General features: G+C 27.7%; 2 protein-coding genes and 1 pseudogene across 2 annotated transcripts; 1 reads left to right on the top strand and 2 right to left on the bottom strand.

The window, feature by feature from the left end:
• Nucleotides 1-1993: 1993 nt before the first annotated feature.
• On the bottom strand, nt 1994-3073 carry LOC126552587 (uncharacterized). The gene is made up of 2 exons (XM_050207298.1): nt 2752-3073; nt 1994-2325 (listed from the first exon to the last, which is right to left on the bottom strand). The coding sequence occupies exons 1-2, from the start codon at nt 3071-3073 to the stop codon at nt 1994-1996; spliced, it is 654 nt and encodes a 217-aa protein (XP_050063255.1).
• A 4479-nt stretch (nt 3074-7552) lies between these two features.
• On the top strand, nt 7553-9279 carry LOC126552588 (putative nuclease HARBI1). The gene is made up of 6 exons (XM_050207299.1): nt 7553-7801; nt 7955-8151; nt 8315-8465; nt 8533-8677; nt 8737-8881; nt 8991-9279. Exons 1-6 carry the CDS (start codon nt 7553-7555, stop codon nt 9277-9279), a joined length of 1176 nt encoding a protein of 391 aa, XP_050063256.1.
• An 870-nt stretch (nt 9280-10149) lies between these two features.
• On the bottom strand, nt 10150-13818 carry LOC126552589 (uncharacterized; annotated as a pseudogene).
• Between the last annotated feature and the right edge of the window lie 221 nt (nt 13819-14039).

Below are 14039 nucleotides of genomic sequence, written 5' to 3' on the forward strand. Positions count from 1 at the left end.
TTCACTTACTGTTATAAGTTCTTTAGTAAATTTGTTTATATCATACCTATTTTCATGTCTTTTTGAAGCATGTCTCAGCCAGTTCTTAACTGATAAAATAATTTCAGCTTCGGTACACATGGGAATCAACTTAAGAACAGTATCTGTAACCAAACAAAAGTATTTTAACACATATTTTGTATAATTTTTACACATTATTTATAAAATGACTCAATAAAACTGAGAACATGTACATATAATACCTAAATAGAAATTTCATAGATTTTAATTTTATTAAGAAATACATTATATATAATGTACCCAGAATTATTTTAGACAGCATCAAATTTGAAAAAATTAATTTTCCTTTTCCTCCTAACTAACTATATTTCATGGCTAATTTGTTAGAAAATATTCCTCTTAAAATTAATTTATTGGCTTCATCTACTTTTGTTCCACCTATTCTACTTAAAGCTTTCATCTGAATGTAAAAAAAACAAATTAAATGATTATAAATGTATTAGTTTAATTATAACTTATAAGAAACCATAATTTGTCAATATTTGATAGATTAAGTAACAAATTATTTACCAGGCTGGATTTATAAGATTTATCAGCAACAATTTTATTTTCTATGGTTTTTAATCCATCTTCATCCGATAGAGGAAATCCGCTGACTAATAATGTATCTACTTCACATTCGTCACTATTATCAGAACATTTTTGATAATTGTTTTCTTCTATTTTTTTTATTTTTAATTTAATAATAGAAAGATCCCTTATGACTCTTTCCTTGAAATCTAAAATAAAATAATAACAATTTTTAAATCATATAATATTTTATACTTATAGTCACTAATTAAATACCTTTGTCTGACATTTCTGGAAGTTTAGATCTCGTTTTATTTGGCGTTGTAGTATTGTATATAGGTGATTTTATGATAAGAGAATTATTATCTTCTGTTGCATTCAGTTCAGTCATATTACAAGGTGTAGGAGTAACGTGTAAAAAAGACTGATGGTCATCTAATGTATCTGATATAATAAATGAACTATTCCAGTCTATATTAGTTACATTGGTAACAAATTCATTTTCAAAAGAACATTGCAATGCAGAGTCATTTTGATATGAACTTTGTGGCAATGTACTAGATGGTTGTTGTGGTTTAGGAAATGGTTTTATGTTAACAGCGGAAGTGTCCTCAGGTTCAGAATTCTCACTAGAACTAACATTTGTTTTTTTCTTTCTCTTTTTTCGACTTTTTTTTCTTTTTCCACATCTGTGGTAAGATCTGTATGGACTTCAGATTTTTTTAATTTACGTTTGGCTTTTTCAAAATCATCTAAAATACAATTGATTAAAATATCAAAATATGATAAATTAAATATTTAAAAAACAATTATTTCAATTGCAAGTACAAATTTGATGATTTGAATAAATGTTTATTGAATTTAACCTAGTAAATGTTATTTACTTTTAAGCAATCAATATTAGTGCCATGTAATTTATAGTTATAAGAGTATTTAACTGTAAAGTGTGGTATATAATATAGTTAAACCTTTGTTGTTAAAAAAAAAACAAGGACTCATAAGTAGTATACCGTGTGTTCAATTTTAAAGGTAACAGGAAATATTTCGATCGTGTGACCTTGAATTTGATTCGGGGTTTTTTTACTGCATATAGGACTTATAAATACATATTTTTTTAATAAATTCAAATTTTTAATTTTTTTTTATCAGCGCATGCGCAGTAAAATTCTTTATGATTTCTTTATTTTTTCTGAACAACTTTGATGTTTACAGTTTGTTGATATCTTCAAAATTGCCATTTTTATGACGGCCGGAAGTTTTAAAATAGTTAATTCGTAAATATCGCATTTTTCAACGGCCTATCTTAATTTATAGGTATTTATATGTATTATTATAACAATTTATTTTTATTATAACTACAAGGTGTATTTATTATTACATCGAATTTATAAAAAAATATCATTACAATTTATTCGATAATTTATTATTCAATGAACTGTTCAAAGTTATTGCCATTATTTTCAACGCATGCTTCCATTCGTCGCAGTAGTTCTCTTTGTGTAGCTGTTATTATTTGGTCTTCAGTGAGTTCACTACACGCAATGATTATTTTGTTTTTCAAATTTTCAAGATTAATAGGCGAATCAGCATAAACTACTGTTTTTAAATGTCCCCATAAAAAATAGTCTAATGGTGTTATATCAGGAGATCTAGGAGGCCATTGTACTGGACCATATGTCCCCATCCATTTATGGCCAAATGTTTGGTTAAGGTATTCTCGAACAATTATTGCATTATGGGCGGGTGCCCCATCTTGTTGGAAAAATAAATTCATGCGGGTATCTAAGTTGAATTCATCCAAAAATGTTGGTAGTGTGTTTGTCAAAAAGTCTAGGTATCTCCTTCCTGTCAGAGTACCGTTGTAAAAGTAAGGACCTAGTAATCTACCACATAAAAGCCCACACCAGACATTCGTTCCCCACACATGCTGAAAGTTTAAATCATTTGTCCAATGAGGATTAGTATCCGACCAATAGCGGTTATTTTGTTTGTTGATCACACTATTATTAGTGAATTTTGACTCATCGGTCCAACAAACATAATTTAAAAATAGTGGTTCTTCTTCAATTTTTACCATTAACCACGCAATAAATGTAAGTCTTCTATCGGAATCACCGGGTATTTAATGTTGTATTATGTTAGGTCGATATGCGTGAAATTTATGTTTTTTTAAAATTGAATGTGCTTTCCCCACAGAGACACCGACTTCTCTAGCCAAATTTCTAACAGAAGAACGAGGATTTATTTGAATGTATGCTAATACCTGTAATTCTTCATTTTCATTAGGTTCATGAACTCGCGGTCTCCTATTGCGGCGGTGGTTTGCAATAGCTGGAAGTTCTCCGTTTTCTCTAAGATTTCTTACTATACGTAAAAAATAATTGTATGGTGGATGATATCTCTCAGGATATCGTTCAGCATAAAGTGCCGCTGTGTTACGCCAATTTTGATGACATTCTCCAAAAATTAATGCCATATCAGTTTTTTCGGAATAGTTCGCCATTGTACAGAAAATAATGTGACTCGCGTGACTTACGAAAAACGTTTGACTATTCACAATCAATTTTAGAATGCTATCAAAATATCTTATTCACACAGATTAATAGTATAACTTTCAACTATTAAAAACAAATTAAGATAAAAGTAGTAGATAATTTAGTAGTTTTAATAAAAATAAATTGTTATAATAATACATATAAATACCTATAAATTAAGATAGGCCGTTGAAAAATGCGATATTTACGAATTAACTATTTTAAAACTTCCGGCCGTCATAAAAATGGCAATTTTGAAGATATCAACAAACTGTAAACATCAAAGTTGTTCAGAAAAAATAAAGAAATTGAAATCCGGTCTCCAAAATAGTGGTTGCTATTTCAGAAATTTTTATTTTACTGCGCATGCGCTGATAAAAAAAATTAAAAATTTGAATTTATTAAAAAAATATATATTTATAAGTCCTATATGCAGTACAAAAACCCCGAATCAAATTCAAGGTCACACAATCGAAATATTTCCTGTTACCTTTAAAATTGAACACACGGTATATGAGAGGAAAGTCTTTTTATTAGTATTATACATTCATATATAATATTTTAAATTACAAAACATTTTAAAGGCTTTATAAAAAATATTTATACTGCATTAAATTAAGTGTAAGGATTATCATTTATCAGCTTTGCATTCAATTTAATGCTGTTTCTTATACAAAATAAAATATTTATTAAGTTTAAAATTACCATAGGATCCCAATATAGATGCCTTATAGACTGGCCAAGTTATTCCAGGACTTGTGTTATGTTTTACTGCCTTAAGGTATTGTAGGTTTGAATTGAAAACTTCTCTTTGGGGCCAATAACTGGTTCCTGGTGATCCAGTTTCTGTCCAACTTTTTGGTACAACTTGTACACCACCATCATCATACTCAATAACACACCAAATAGGTGGTTTTTGTGTCATTTTCTTCAACTGTCTAACCTGCTATAGTCAATATTATAAAAACATTTATAAGAAAAATTGTTTTTAGAATTTTAATTAACTATATTTAATTATAGTACTTAATATTATTTATTTACATTTAAAGAATTAAATATGCATGTTTAATTTATATATATATATATATATATATATTATATTAAATATAGATACACTTATTAATTAGTCTTAGTGTAATCGCTATCCAATAGCGGAAAGACTGCTAGACTATTACTGCTATCATGCTTCCATGGTAGAGCTGTACATTTGCACATAATATCAGACACTAGGCAACTTTGGATATTTTCTGAAATATCACTAACTAAATAACAATCAAGTAAACTAGACTTACAAGGAGTTTCATATATTTCTCCTTATTTAAGAAAGTTTTACCTAAAACTACCATGCATTTCAGATGTTTATCATATACAAAGTTATGAACAATAAATATTTCACGATGATAGTAATACAAATATTATTTGGACATTCAGATGATAAGATAGAATTTTTTATTTTTGCATCCTTAAATTGCTTATTAACATCAGTTGTATTTAATATTGGTCCATTCCAGTGATTTCTTAAAAAGGCCCCGGTGATATTATTTTTTATCTCTGGCCATATGTGAATTCAAAAAAGCTTTTTCTTTGTATCTCCTATGAATTTGTTGAAGGGGCTTGTCAGATTTTCTTAGTTGCATTTTTAAAATCCTAAGGTAATTTTCAAATTGAAATGTACTGAGTTCATGAATTGGTCCCAATAATTTAGCATCATTGACAATATGTATTAAACCATGTACATTATGTGATACATAACGTTTACCATATAAAATTATAAATGTATCCACAAAATGTTCCAAAAGAGACTGAGCATAATCAGCATAATTTTCAAGAAGTGTTTTATTGCTTAAAATTCTCATGGCTACATGAAGAGATATTACATGGGAATATACTTGGGGGTTTAAAATGTTATACAGAATAACAGGAGCTGTATACAACAAAAACTGTCGTAGCTCAGTTGCTTTCCAAGATCCTAATTTCTCTATTCGCTGTGGTCGTCTAGCAAAGTCATTTGGAATAACATTCCGGATGTCCAACAAATTTTGTGAAATCATTTTAATTTTATTCATAGGAAGCCGCACAATTTTAGAAGCTGGTTTACCACCTAACCATAAAGCCATTATTTTTCGCATGACACCAATACATACCAAATACATATAATCTAATGGAATTAGAGATACAGGTTTAAAATTAGGTATATCATTAAGAATAGACCGACCCAGTTGATAATTATCATATTCTTGATTAATAAAACAGTTATCAGTTCTTAAAACATTATTAGTTATATTTGGAAAACACATTCGGTGGTCAATATATTCTCCTTCTTGGCAACATTTTGAACAGCTATAATATCCTGCATGCCCCTTGGTCATTGTGATGAAAGAACGAACAGGAGTGTCACATGTAATACAGTATATACTAATACTATACAATGTTTGTTTGTATATAAACCCTTTATTAATTAAATCAGTAATTTCAACAAAGAATTCTTGCAAAAACTCATTAGCATTTTCCGGTTTAGAATATCCATGGTATACTCCAATGAGAAATACAACCGAACTATGAACAATACTTCCCATTATGGGCCATAATTCGCTGGTGCTACTGTTTGACAAAGGTAACCCATCAGTTGAAATTTTAATACTGATGTTAAAATCCTTTATTTTATTTTGTTCGACCTCTAATACTTCAGTTAAACCACTTCGTATACCAAAATGACAGTAATAACCAGGATTTACAGACCGTATTATAGTATTTCTTGGTGTAGAAAGTAATGTTCTGGCAGTTTTTGGTAGATTTTGGCCACAAGTCTGTTTCCTCAGAATTACTAGTAAGTCATCTAATGCATTGTGCTTAAACTTATTCATTACAACCCAAAATATAAGTTCATCTTTAAATTGTGATTCATTATCACATATTTCAGGTACATTTAGTAAAATATCACAATCATCAGTATCAGATTCATTTGATGAACTATCTGTGTCGTTAGTATGAAAATCAATTAAGTCATCACTTTCCTTAGAATCACAAAAAAATGAGCTAGTAGAATTACTATTACTAGGACAATTTATGATATTAGGGTTACAGTTATTATCAGAAATATCATTTATATTATCTTTTGGTGTTATATTGCAATTGGGATTGACTGTAGATTCATCATCATCTGATCCAACTATTTCTTGAACTATTCTACGTCTAAATGATAGTTGTGAAATAGTCGAAATATCTTTTGATTTGCGTTTACAACGGTCCCTTGGCATGTTTATAATTAATTAATATAAGAGCAGATTCTATGTAAATTATTATACCTTAGTATCTTATAGAATTAAATATATATATTATGTTGTAGTTTTATTAATTAAAAATTACAAATACACTACAGTCGTTAAATAATTATTTGTATACTTACAGCAGTCAGTAATACTAGTATACTATACAGCAATATAATTATGTAAAATTAATATTTGACACGCCGATGACACGCGGATTACACGAATGTACTATGTACTATAACACGCGAACTTCGTGCAAAAACTGCAATAAGCCAATAATACTAAAAGTCTAAAATTATTAAATTAATAATTATCACGTTAATTTAAATGGACGTTATCGACTTGTAACGTGCCACGTACAATCAGTTGAATTGATGTCGAATCGGAAAGGTTATTTTGAAATAATGAAAACTCTCGAAATTATTCTAAGTGTTTTTATTTAAAAATTATTCTAAGTCCAATTAATTGAACTTGTGAAAAATATTCTATGTCCAAATGACAAAACTATTGATCTGGGTGACGTGAAGGTGCTCGCTCTAACTCTGGTGGATCACGTCTGAAATGTGCCTATTCTGGGCCCCCTTATATATCATCCAGGGACTCCCGCGGTACCATCAGGTCCCTGATGGACAGTGCCACCTGCATCCGCTTCTTCCCACGCCTTGCGTCATCCGCGCGACAGTGAGTCAATAAGATATCTATATTATTCTATCGGGTGGTAATTGTATATCTATAATATTCTACCGGTGACAAGCATACGTGCGATGATCTGTCTTTGACCCTGAACGATGCCGCCATATAATATAACTTGTTACAATGCAAATATTGTCGATGTGGCCAGGGGGTCGATTCTTGAACGGCGCTATTTATTAGTCGTATACTACAATTTGACGTTGTCGAATGAGATTCAATATTTCCTATTCTTGAATTTCATACGACTGATGGGCGTATGAAAAGTCATGCGCCTTCTAAAAGTGTGGGTTTAACCACTCGCCATTCAGTTGTCGTATGCGACAATAATGAAATCTGTATGATCTATGTCATTTTTTTAATCACATCTCGTCTTTATTGATACGGATCATTTACGAGTTTCATTATTTTAATATTTTTTTTTAATACCTAGGTAGTAGGTACCTAGTATAATTTAAAAATACAATTTCAAAAAAAAAAAAAATTAAAATGGCAAATTTCGATGACTTGGCGAATTTATTTGTTCTTGAAAATGTTCAAAACCAAATAAATTTTCAACCACAGCAGCCAAGATTAATGAGAAGAGAAACATTTGTTTCGGATGCTTTTAAACTGTCCGACTCGGCGTTTATAAAAAATTATAGACTTTCTAAAGAGTTAGTTAAGGACTTAATTGAAGAATTAAGTCCACTGATTTCATCACAAAATAGATCATCTGACTTAGATGTGACAACAAAAGTAAGTTGTTTATTAATAATATTCCCTATAGGTAACAATATGGTTTTCTCAATTATAAGATTAAAAACTTAATATTTATTTATATAACCTTATCTACTCAATTCTTAAAAAACTGAATTTTACAAAGTTAGGTAATATCTAATATTTTTTTAGGTTTTGATATCCTTAAATTTTTATGCCACTGGCAGTTACCAAACTTCTGTTGGTAATAGCATATTTGCTTTTGTATCACAGAGTTCAGTATCTAGATGTTTGGAACAAGTAACTACTGCATTGAATGATGAAAGTGTTTTTGGTAAATGGGTAAATTTTCCAAGTAATTTAACAAAATTACGAACAGTTCGAAATGAGTATGTATCTATTCAATGTTCACGTTTTGTTGATACGTATACTAATATTATTTAGTACAATAAAAATAATATATATTTATTTTTTTACACAATGTTAATTGTTTTTTTTAACATTATTGTGGAAATTTTTCTGAAATAATTTACATAATTTGTACATTTTTAGATTTTATGAAACTACGGGTTTTCAAGGGTGTATAGGTTGCATAGATTGCACTCACGTGGCTATAGTACCACCAAACAAAGATCCGTTAAATGCGCCCCCAGAATACATTTATGTTAATCGTAAAGGCTACCATTCAATAAATGTACAACTAGTTGAGTACCTTTATTATTATATAATTAACTTGGTATTAGTATATAAAAATGTAAAATAATGTTTAGATATGTGATTCAAAACTACGAATTATGAATGTAAATGCATTATTTCCTGGATCTACTAATGATTCCCATATATGGAATAATTGTGATGTATATTCAGTAGTAAAAGAAATTTATGAAAGAGGCCACACAGGATTTTTTCTTTTAGGTAAAAATAAATTTTGAAATTTAACAAATAATTTTCTTTTGAATTTGAATAATAATTAGGAGATTCGGGGTACGCATTGAGACTTTTGTTACTGATTCCTATTGCTGAACCTATCACTGAAGAAGAAAATTTCTATAATAAAATGCAAATGGCAACTCGTAGTGTAATTGAAAGGTGCAATGGAGTGTTGAAAATGCGATTTAGGCAAGTTTACAACAACATAATAGTACCTAGTACCTAATGTTTGATTAAAAAAAAACTAATATGACGTCGTTGTCATACAAAAACTAAGTAATAATTGCATTATGTCTAGATGTCTTTTAAAACATCGATTTCTGCATTACCACCCGGAAAAAGCAACACGAATTATAAATGCTTGTACAGTATTGCATAATATGTGTATTATGAATAATGTACCACTGCCGACTAATGAACATGTGGCTGATATTGATATGGGAATAATTCAACAAAACATTCCAAATAATGAAATGCCTCATGGCGGCAATGCCAATGATTTAGTCCAAGGCAGATATGTTCGCTCAAAAGTTGTAAGTGATATGCAAAGAAATAGACAATATAAAAGTTTATGTAAAGTACATTAGTATGCAGTATACCCTGTAAACCCATGTATACATAAATGCCTTTTTATTATAATATAGGTAGTAGAATGTAATACAATTTTTTTTTAATACAATTAATTGTAATACTGTATTATATAATATATATATATATATATTAGTATATACATTTTAAAAACAAAAACATAATATAATAATAATACAAACATGTTTTTTTATATGAAAATATAATATATAAATGAAAAACAATAACTTTTAATTGTAAGTGTTTAAAATAAAATAACATAATATATTAATAGATAGTCAAATTAATGATTTAGAAAATATAATATAAGAAAAAAAACATATAAATTTATTATATTTAATAATAATAGAAATAATAGAATAGATAACAATAAATAAAAATAAATATAATATATCATTATTAAATTATATTATAATATAGATAGAAACAATTAAAAGAAAAATTTAAAAATAATAAATTCATTATTTTTCTTATAAAGGTTTAGAAATTTAGAATAGATGAAAATTACTGAAAATAAATATTTAAAAAATAACAAAATTATATTATAATATTAATAGCTAATAGTAATTTAAATATTTGAAATAATTGAAGGTTGATTTTCAAGCGCAACCGCAATTCGTTGAAGGATACTGTTTTTTCTCTGAGAATTTCGAGTTTAGATTTATAGTGCTCACTCTTCATATTAATTTTTTTTCCTAAAGCAACTAAGCATGCAGCACTGTTATTACTCTCATCCAATCTTTGGCAGTTGTTGACTTTTTTTGTTTTTTTTTTTTTTACTATTTCAATATCTATCAATGCAGAAGAATAATAATATAAAGTTATAAAATTATAAATATATTTTAATACATAAAAATATATTTTTTTAATTATATACTTTTTTTATTTGACTGTGCACAAGGAAAGCTAATATTAGTGTCTATTACTGTGTCATTAATGTTTTGAGGGGGGCTCAAAGAGAAACTCTTAAAAAACACTTCATTTTCAACACTCTCCTCAGGAAACAATTCATTTGATTCATTATTATTTAATACTTGTATTCCATCACAGATAGGATCACTTTCAAGCATATCTATGTAAATTTTATAAGTAAATTTGAAATATATTAAAATATATAATATATTTAAAGTACCTATTTGATTCTCTTTAACTGTAAAACACTTGAGTTGTTCAATATTTAACATTGTACCTATGAAATGGCAATGGAATAAAGTTATTGATATTTGGGAATATTCCTAACAATATAAGTAAATTATTTTATTTATCATGAAAAATAAAAACAAAAATTATTTAAATGGATAATATAAATAAAAGTATTATAGTACTTTAAATACTTCCAACATTGAGTATAAATAGAATAGGTACTTTAAATCATGTTCAATCAAATTTTTTTACGACATCATCATTAAATTACCATCATCAGCATTATCAAATGAAAATAACACTTTTGAAGCCATACTTTCGGTATGACCAGATATGCTCGTAGGATTAATAAGTTCCAAAGTATTATTCTCTACAAAAGACAATGGAGTACATGGTGTATTATAGCCAGTTCTCCTTTGAGCAGCCTGAAGAGCTGACTGTTTAGTTTTAGTTTTTGTACGATTATCTTGAAAAGTCTATATGGGTACAATACAAAAAAACTTCTTTAAACATTTTGAACATTGAAAAACTTTTTCATAGAAAGTTGTACCTAACTAATACATTTAAAATATTAATTATTCTGTTATATAACATAAATTTAGTGGTTGGATTGTGGGGGCTCAGGGGGACGGAGCTACTCTTCATCTTTTTCCATTTTATAGTGTACCCCTTTCAGTGCCGTAGCCAGGGGGGGCTTCCGGGCTCAAGCCTCCCCCCCCCGAAATGTCAGACGACAATAATTTTATTAAAAAGACAATTGTGTATGCAATATGCGTGAATCCATGATATCCACTGCTATAAAAAATTAAGCACCCCCCCAAAAAAAATCCTGGCTACGGCATTGACCCTTTATTTATTCATCAAGGAACGTAGAAAAAATCTTCCATTGACATTTGTATGAATAATTATGATCAAAAATTGGAAATGGAATTAATTTTATTTTTGGAAAATTAGTTCTAATCAGTATATTAGTATATTTAATAACGAAGAACGAAGTAATAAAATATATTTTAATATATTAATATTGTATATAACATGTTTTAATTCGTGTTAAGTGTTAAAATATATAGCTTTTACGAAAACTCCCGGTGTGTGCCGATGTCGGCGATAACGATCTACGAGTATAGTACACTATAATAAAATATAGATTCAATAAAGAAATACCCGTCTATTGTTTTTGTTATCGTCAGTGCATCACGACTCACGAGAGCGCATGATGTTTATATATATATAGTGTCACTGTCACATATCAAGTATTATCAACTTGTATCATGAAATAACAATAACGATCGACGACCGTTTTCTACGAAAATCAAATAATATTTATATTTAATTTTGAAACAGGGCGCGCCACTAATCGTTATTATATTGGCTTATCGCTGTTGTAAATTGTAATTTAGTAATTTAGTTTAAGGTTTTAATGGTTAGAATAAGAATTTGTCACATCAGTACTTTGTATATATTATAATATATTAAATTATACTTTATTTTATAAAAGCATGTATAAATTATAAGTACCTATACCTATCTAATATCTATAATGAATAAACGTCAAAAATTGTCCGTCGGAATTTTTCAAGAAGAAACCAAGGTAATTATACAATTTTAATGATCATTATAATAATAATAGAAATAATTTTTATTTAATAAATGCCCGATAGTAAGAAGGTATTATAAAATATTATAACGCATGAATTATGATTTATTAATTAATGCATTAATATTTACTTAAAACTATAGATAATGATATTCAATACGACATCGATGATTCAGATATCACCAAGACTGCAGCATGTAGGTACATACCTACTTTGGTATTTTTTAAATACATTTCTGAGATTAGTTTATGAATTGACGAATTGTATTTTATAATTTACTTATAAAACATGTTGGAAATTTATGGTGACTGTACCACTGAATGAACACACAAACACCAAAGTTAGGGTAATAAACAATGTATAGTGGACATAATATAATATTTTTTAAGAGTAATGTATTAATGTTTATAAGATAAAAACAATACAATGCCTAAAATAAAGTTCATTTAACTACTTTTATTATAATAATTTAAAGCAAATATCTAATTTCTTTTTTTTTTTTTTGCTTATAATAATGAAAACCACAAAAATAAATCCTTTCAAGTACCTACTAATAAATGAACTGTTGTTATAATTAATTAAAAAAATGTATAAATAGGTTAAGTAATAATAAATGAATTATTAATATTAATAATAATAAACATTAACTGTAGGTACTTATATATTTACAAATGTTTGCAGGTATTTTACAATTCATGGAATACATGTTTTTATTTAATAATTTTCTTGGTTCTGTTTACTCTACTTAACATTTTTTTTTTATATATTAAAACATATTTCCAATTTAATTCAGACATTGTTATGGTCTTCACTTATATATTATTCAATATTTAAATTTAAATATGAGTATTATTATATTATAATATGTACCTAAGAATTATGATATAAATTTAAATAGGTATCATTTCTGTGGTCATGAAAAATTATGTATGCCAACATTTGAATGTTATAGTTGTTTTATACATTATAAATATATAGTGTACCTACATATCCTAGATTACTTAATAATACAATCTAAAGTTTAATTTGTTCATTCATTTGTACTGTAACACATATATAACACATTTTTATTAAATAATTATATTTATATCATACTTATCATAATAATACTGAGTTTTGTCATATTTAACATTATAATAATTATTAAATTTAATGGAATTAACATGTATTTTTTTTTCAGTTAATAATGAAAACATTATTGTTAATAAGTAATAACAGTTGTCAACCAATTGAGTTTACATGTAATGATGAACTTCCTAAATGTTGGGACTTAAAACAAGCAAAATACTTTTGTGAAGAATATTCATGGCTATGTTTCAAAAACAAAAGGTTGGGTTGTAATATATGCTATAAAATAAATATAAATCTTAATCAAACTGGATTCAATGTGACATTGTTCCATCTGGAAATAGTATATTCAAACAACAAGCTAGTTTAAGAAAGAAGATTTCCAAGCATCAGTATAGTCAATCACATATCAATGCAGAGAACATAATTTACTTTCAGATTAATATGCTTTGAAATGATAATTATTCAACTACATTTAGAGTCCACCTTTATGTTTTTTCCAGTTCAACCACTGCATAAATTACTTACTTAACGCCATTTTTTCCAGTCTTTTACCGCTCCGGGCATAGCATTTAGGGATTCGGCGATTGCTTCCCAACGTTTTTGAGCAATTTTATGTGTAAATGTTGAGCTAAATTTACCACTTAACAATTGAACATCGTTTTTCAAAAACTCGTTTAGTCCAATCATTTGCTCAGTCGTCGCCCGACCTTTACTTTCGTTACTCATTTTAAATTTAATATTTTAATTAGTACCTATGAGCGACTTACTGTATTAAAAATATTAAACATTAATAAAAAAAATTTAAATTTTAAATTTTCGTTTTTTATTATAATCAGCTGATGGATGTATCAGCTGATTTAGCACCACTAACAGTTCTTATCATAATGATAACCCAAAAACCATATGCGGTTATACGTGGTTATATGAATACCTAAATTTCCTACGAC

Source organism: Aphis gossypii, chromosome X (genome assembly GCF_020184175.1).
Source record: "Aphis gossypii isolate Hap1 chromosome X, ASM2018417v2, whole genome shotgun sequence".
In the NCBI taxonomy this organism is placed as follows: Eukaryota; Metazoa; Arthropoda; class Insecta; order Hemiptera; family Aphididae; genus Aphis; species Aphis gossypii.

Coding starts and splice junctions, on each gene's coding strand:
- LOC126552587 (XM_050207298.1), bottom strand. CDS start 3,073: ATGGCGAACTATTCCGAAAAAACTGATATGGCATTAATTTTTGGAGAA. Junction 2,326..2,751: donor TGTCTCTGTGGGGAAAGCAC/ATTCAATTTTAA, acceptor TATTTTTCCAAC/AAGATGGGGCACCCGCCCAT.
- LOC126552588 (XM_050207299.1), top strand. CDS start 7,553: ATGGCAAATTTCGATGACTTGGCGAATTTATTTGTTCTTGAAAATGTT. Junction 8,152..8,314: donor TTACGAACAGTTCGAAATGA/GTATGTATCTAT, acceptor GTACATTTTTAG/ATTTTATGAAACTACGGGTT. Junction 8,882..8,990: donor GTGTTGAAAATGCGATTTAG/GCAAGTTTACAA, acceptor CATTATGTCTAG/ATGTCTTTTAAAACATCGAT.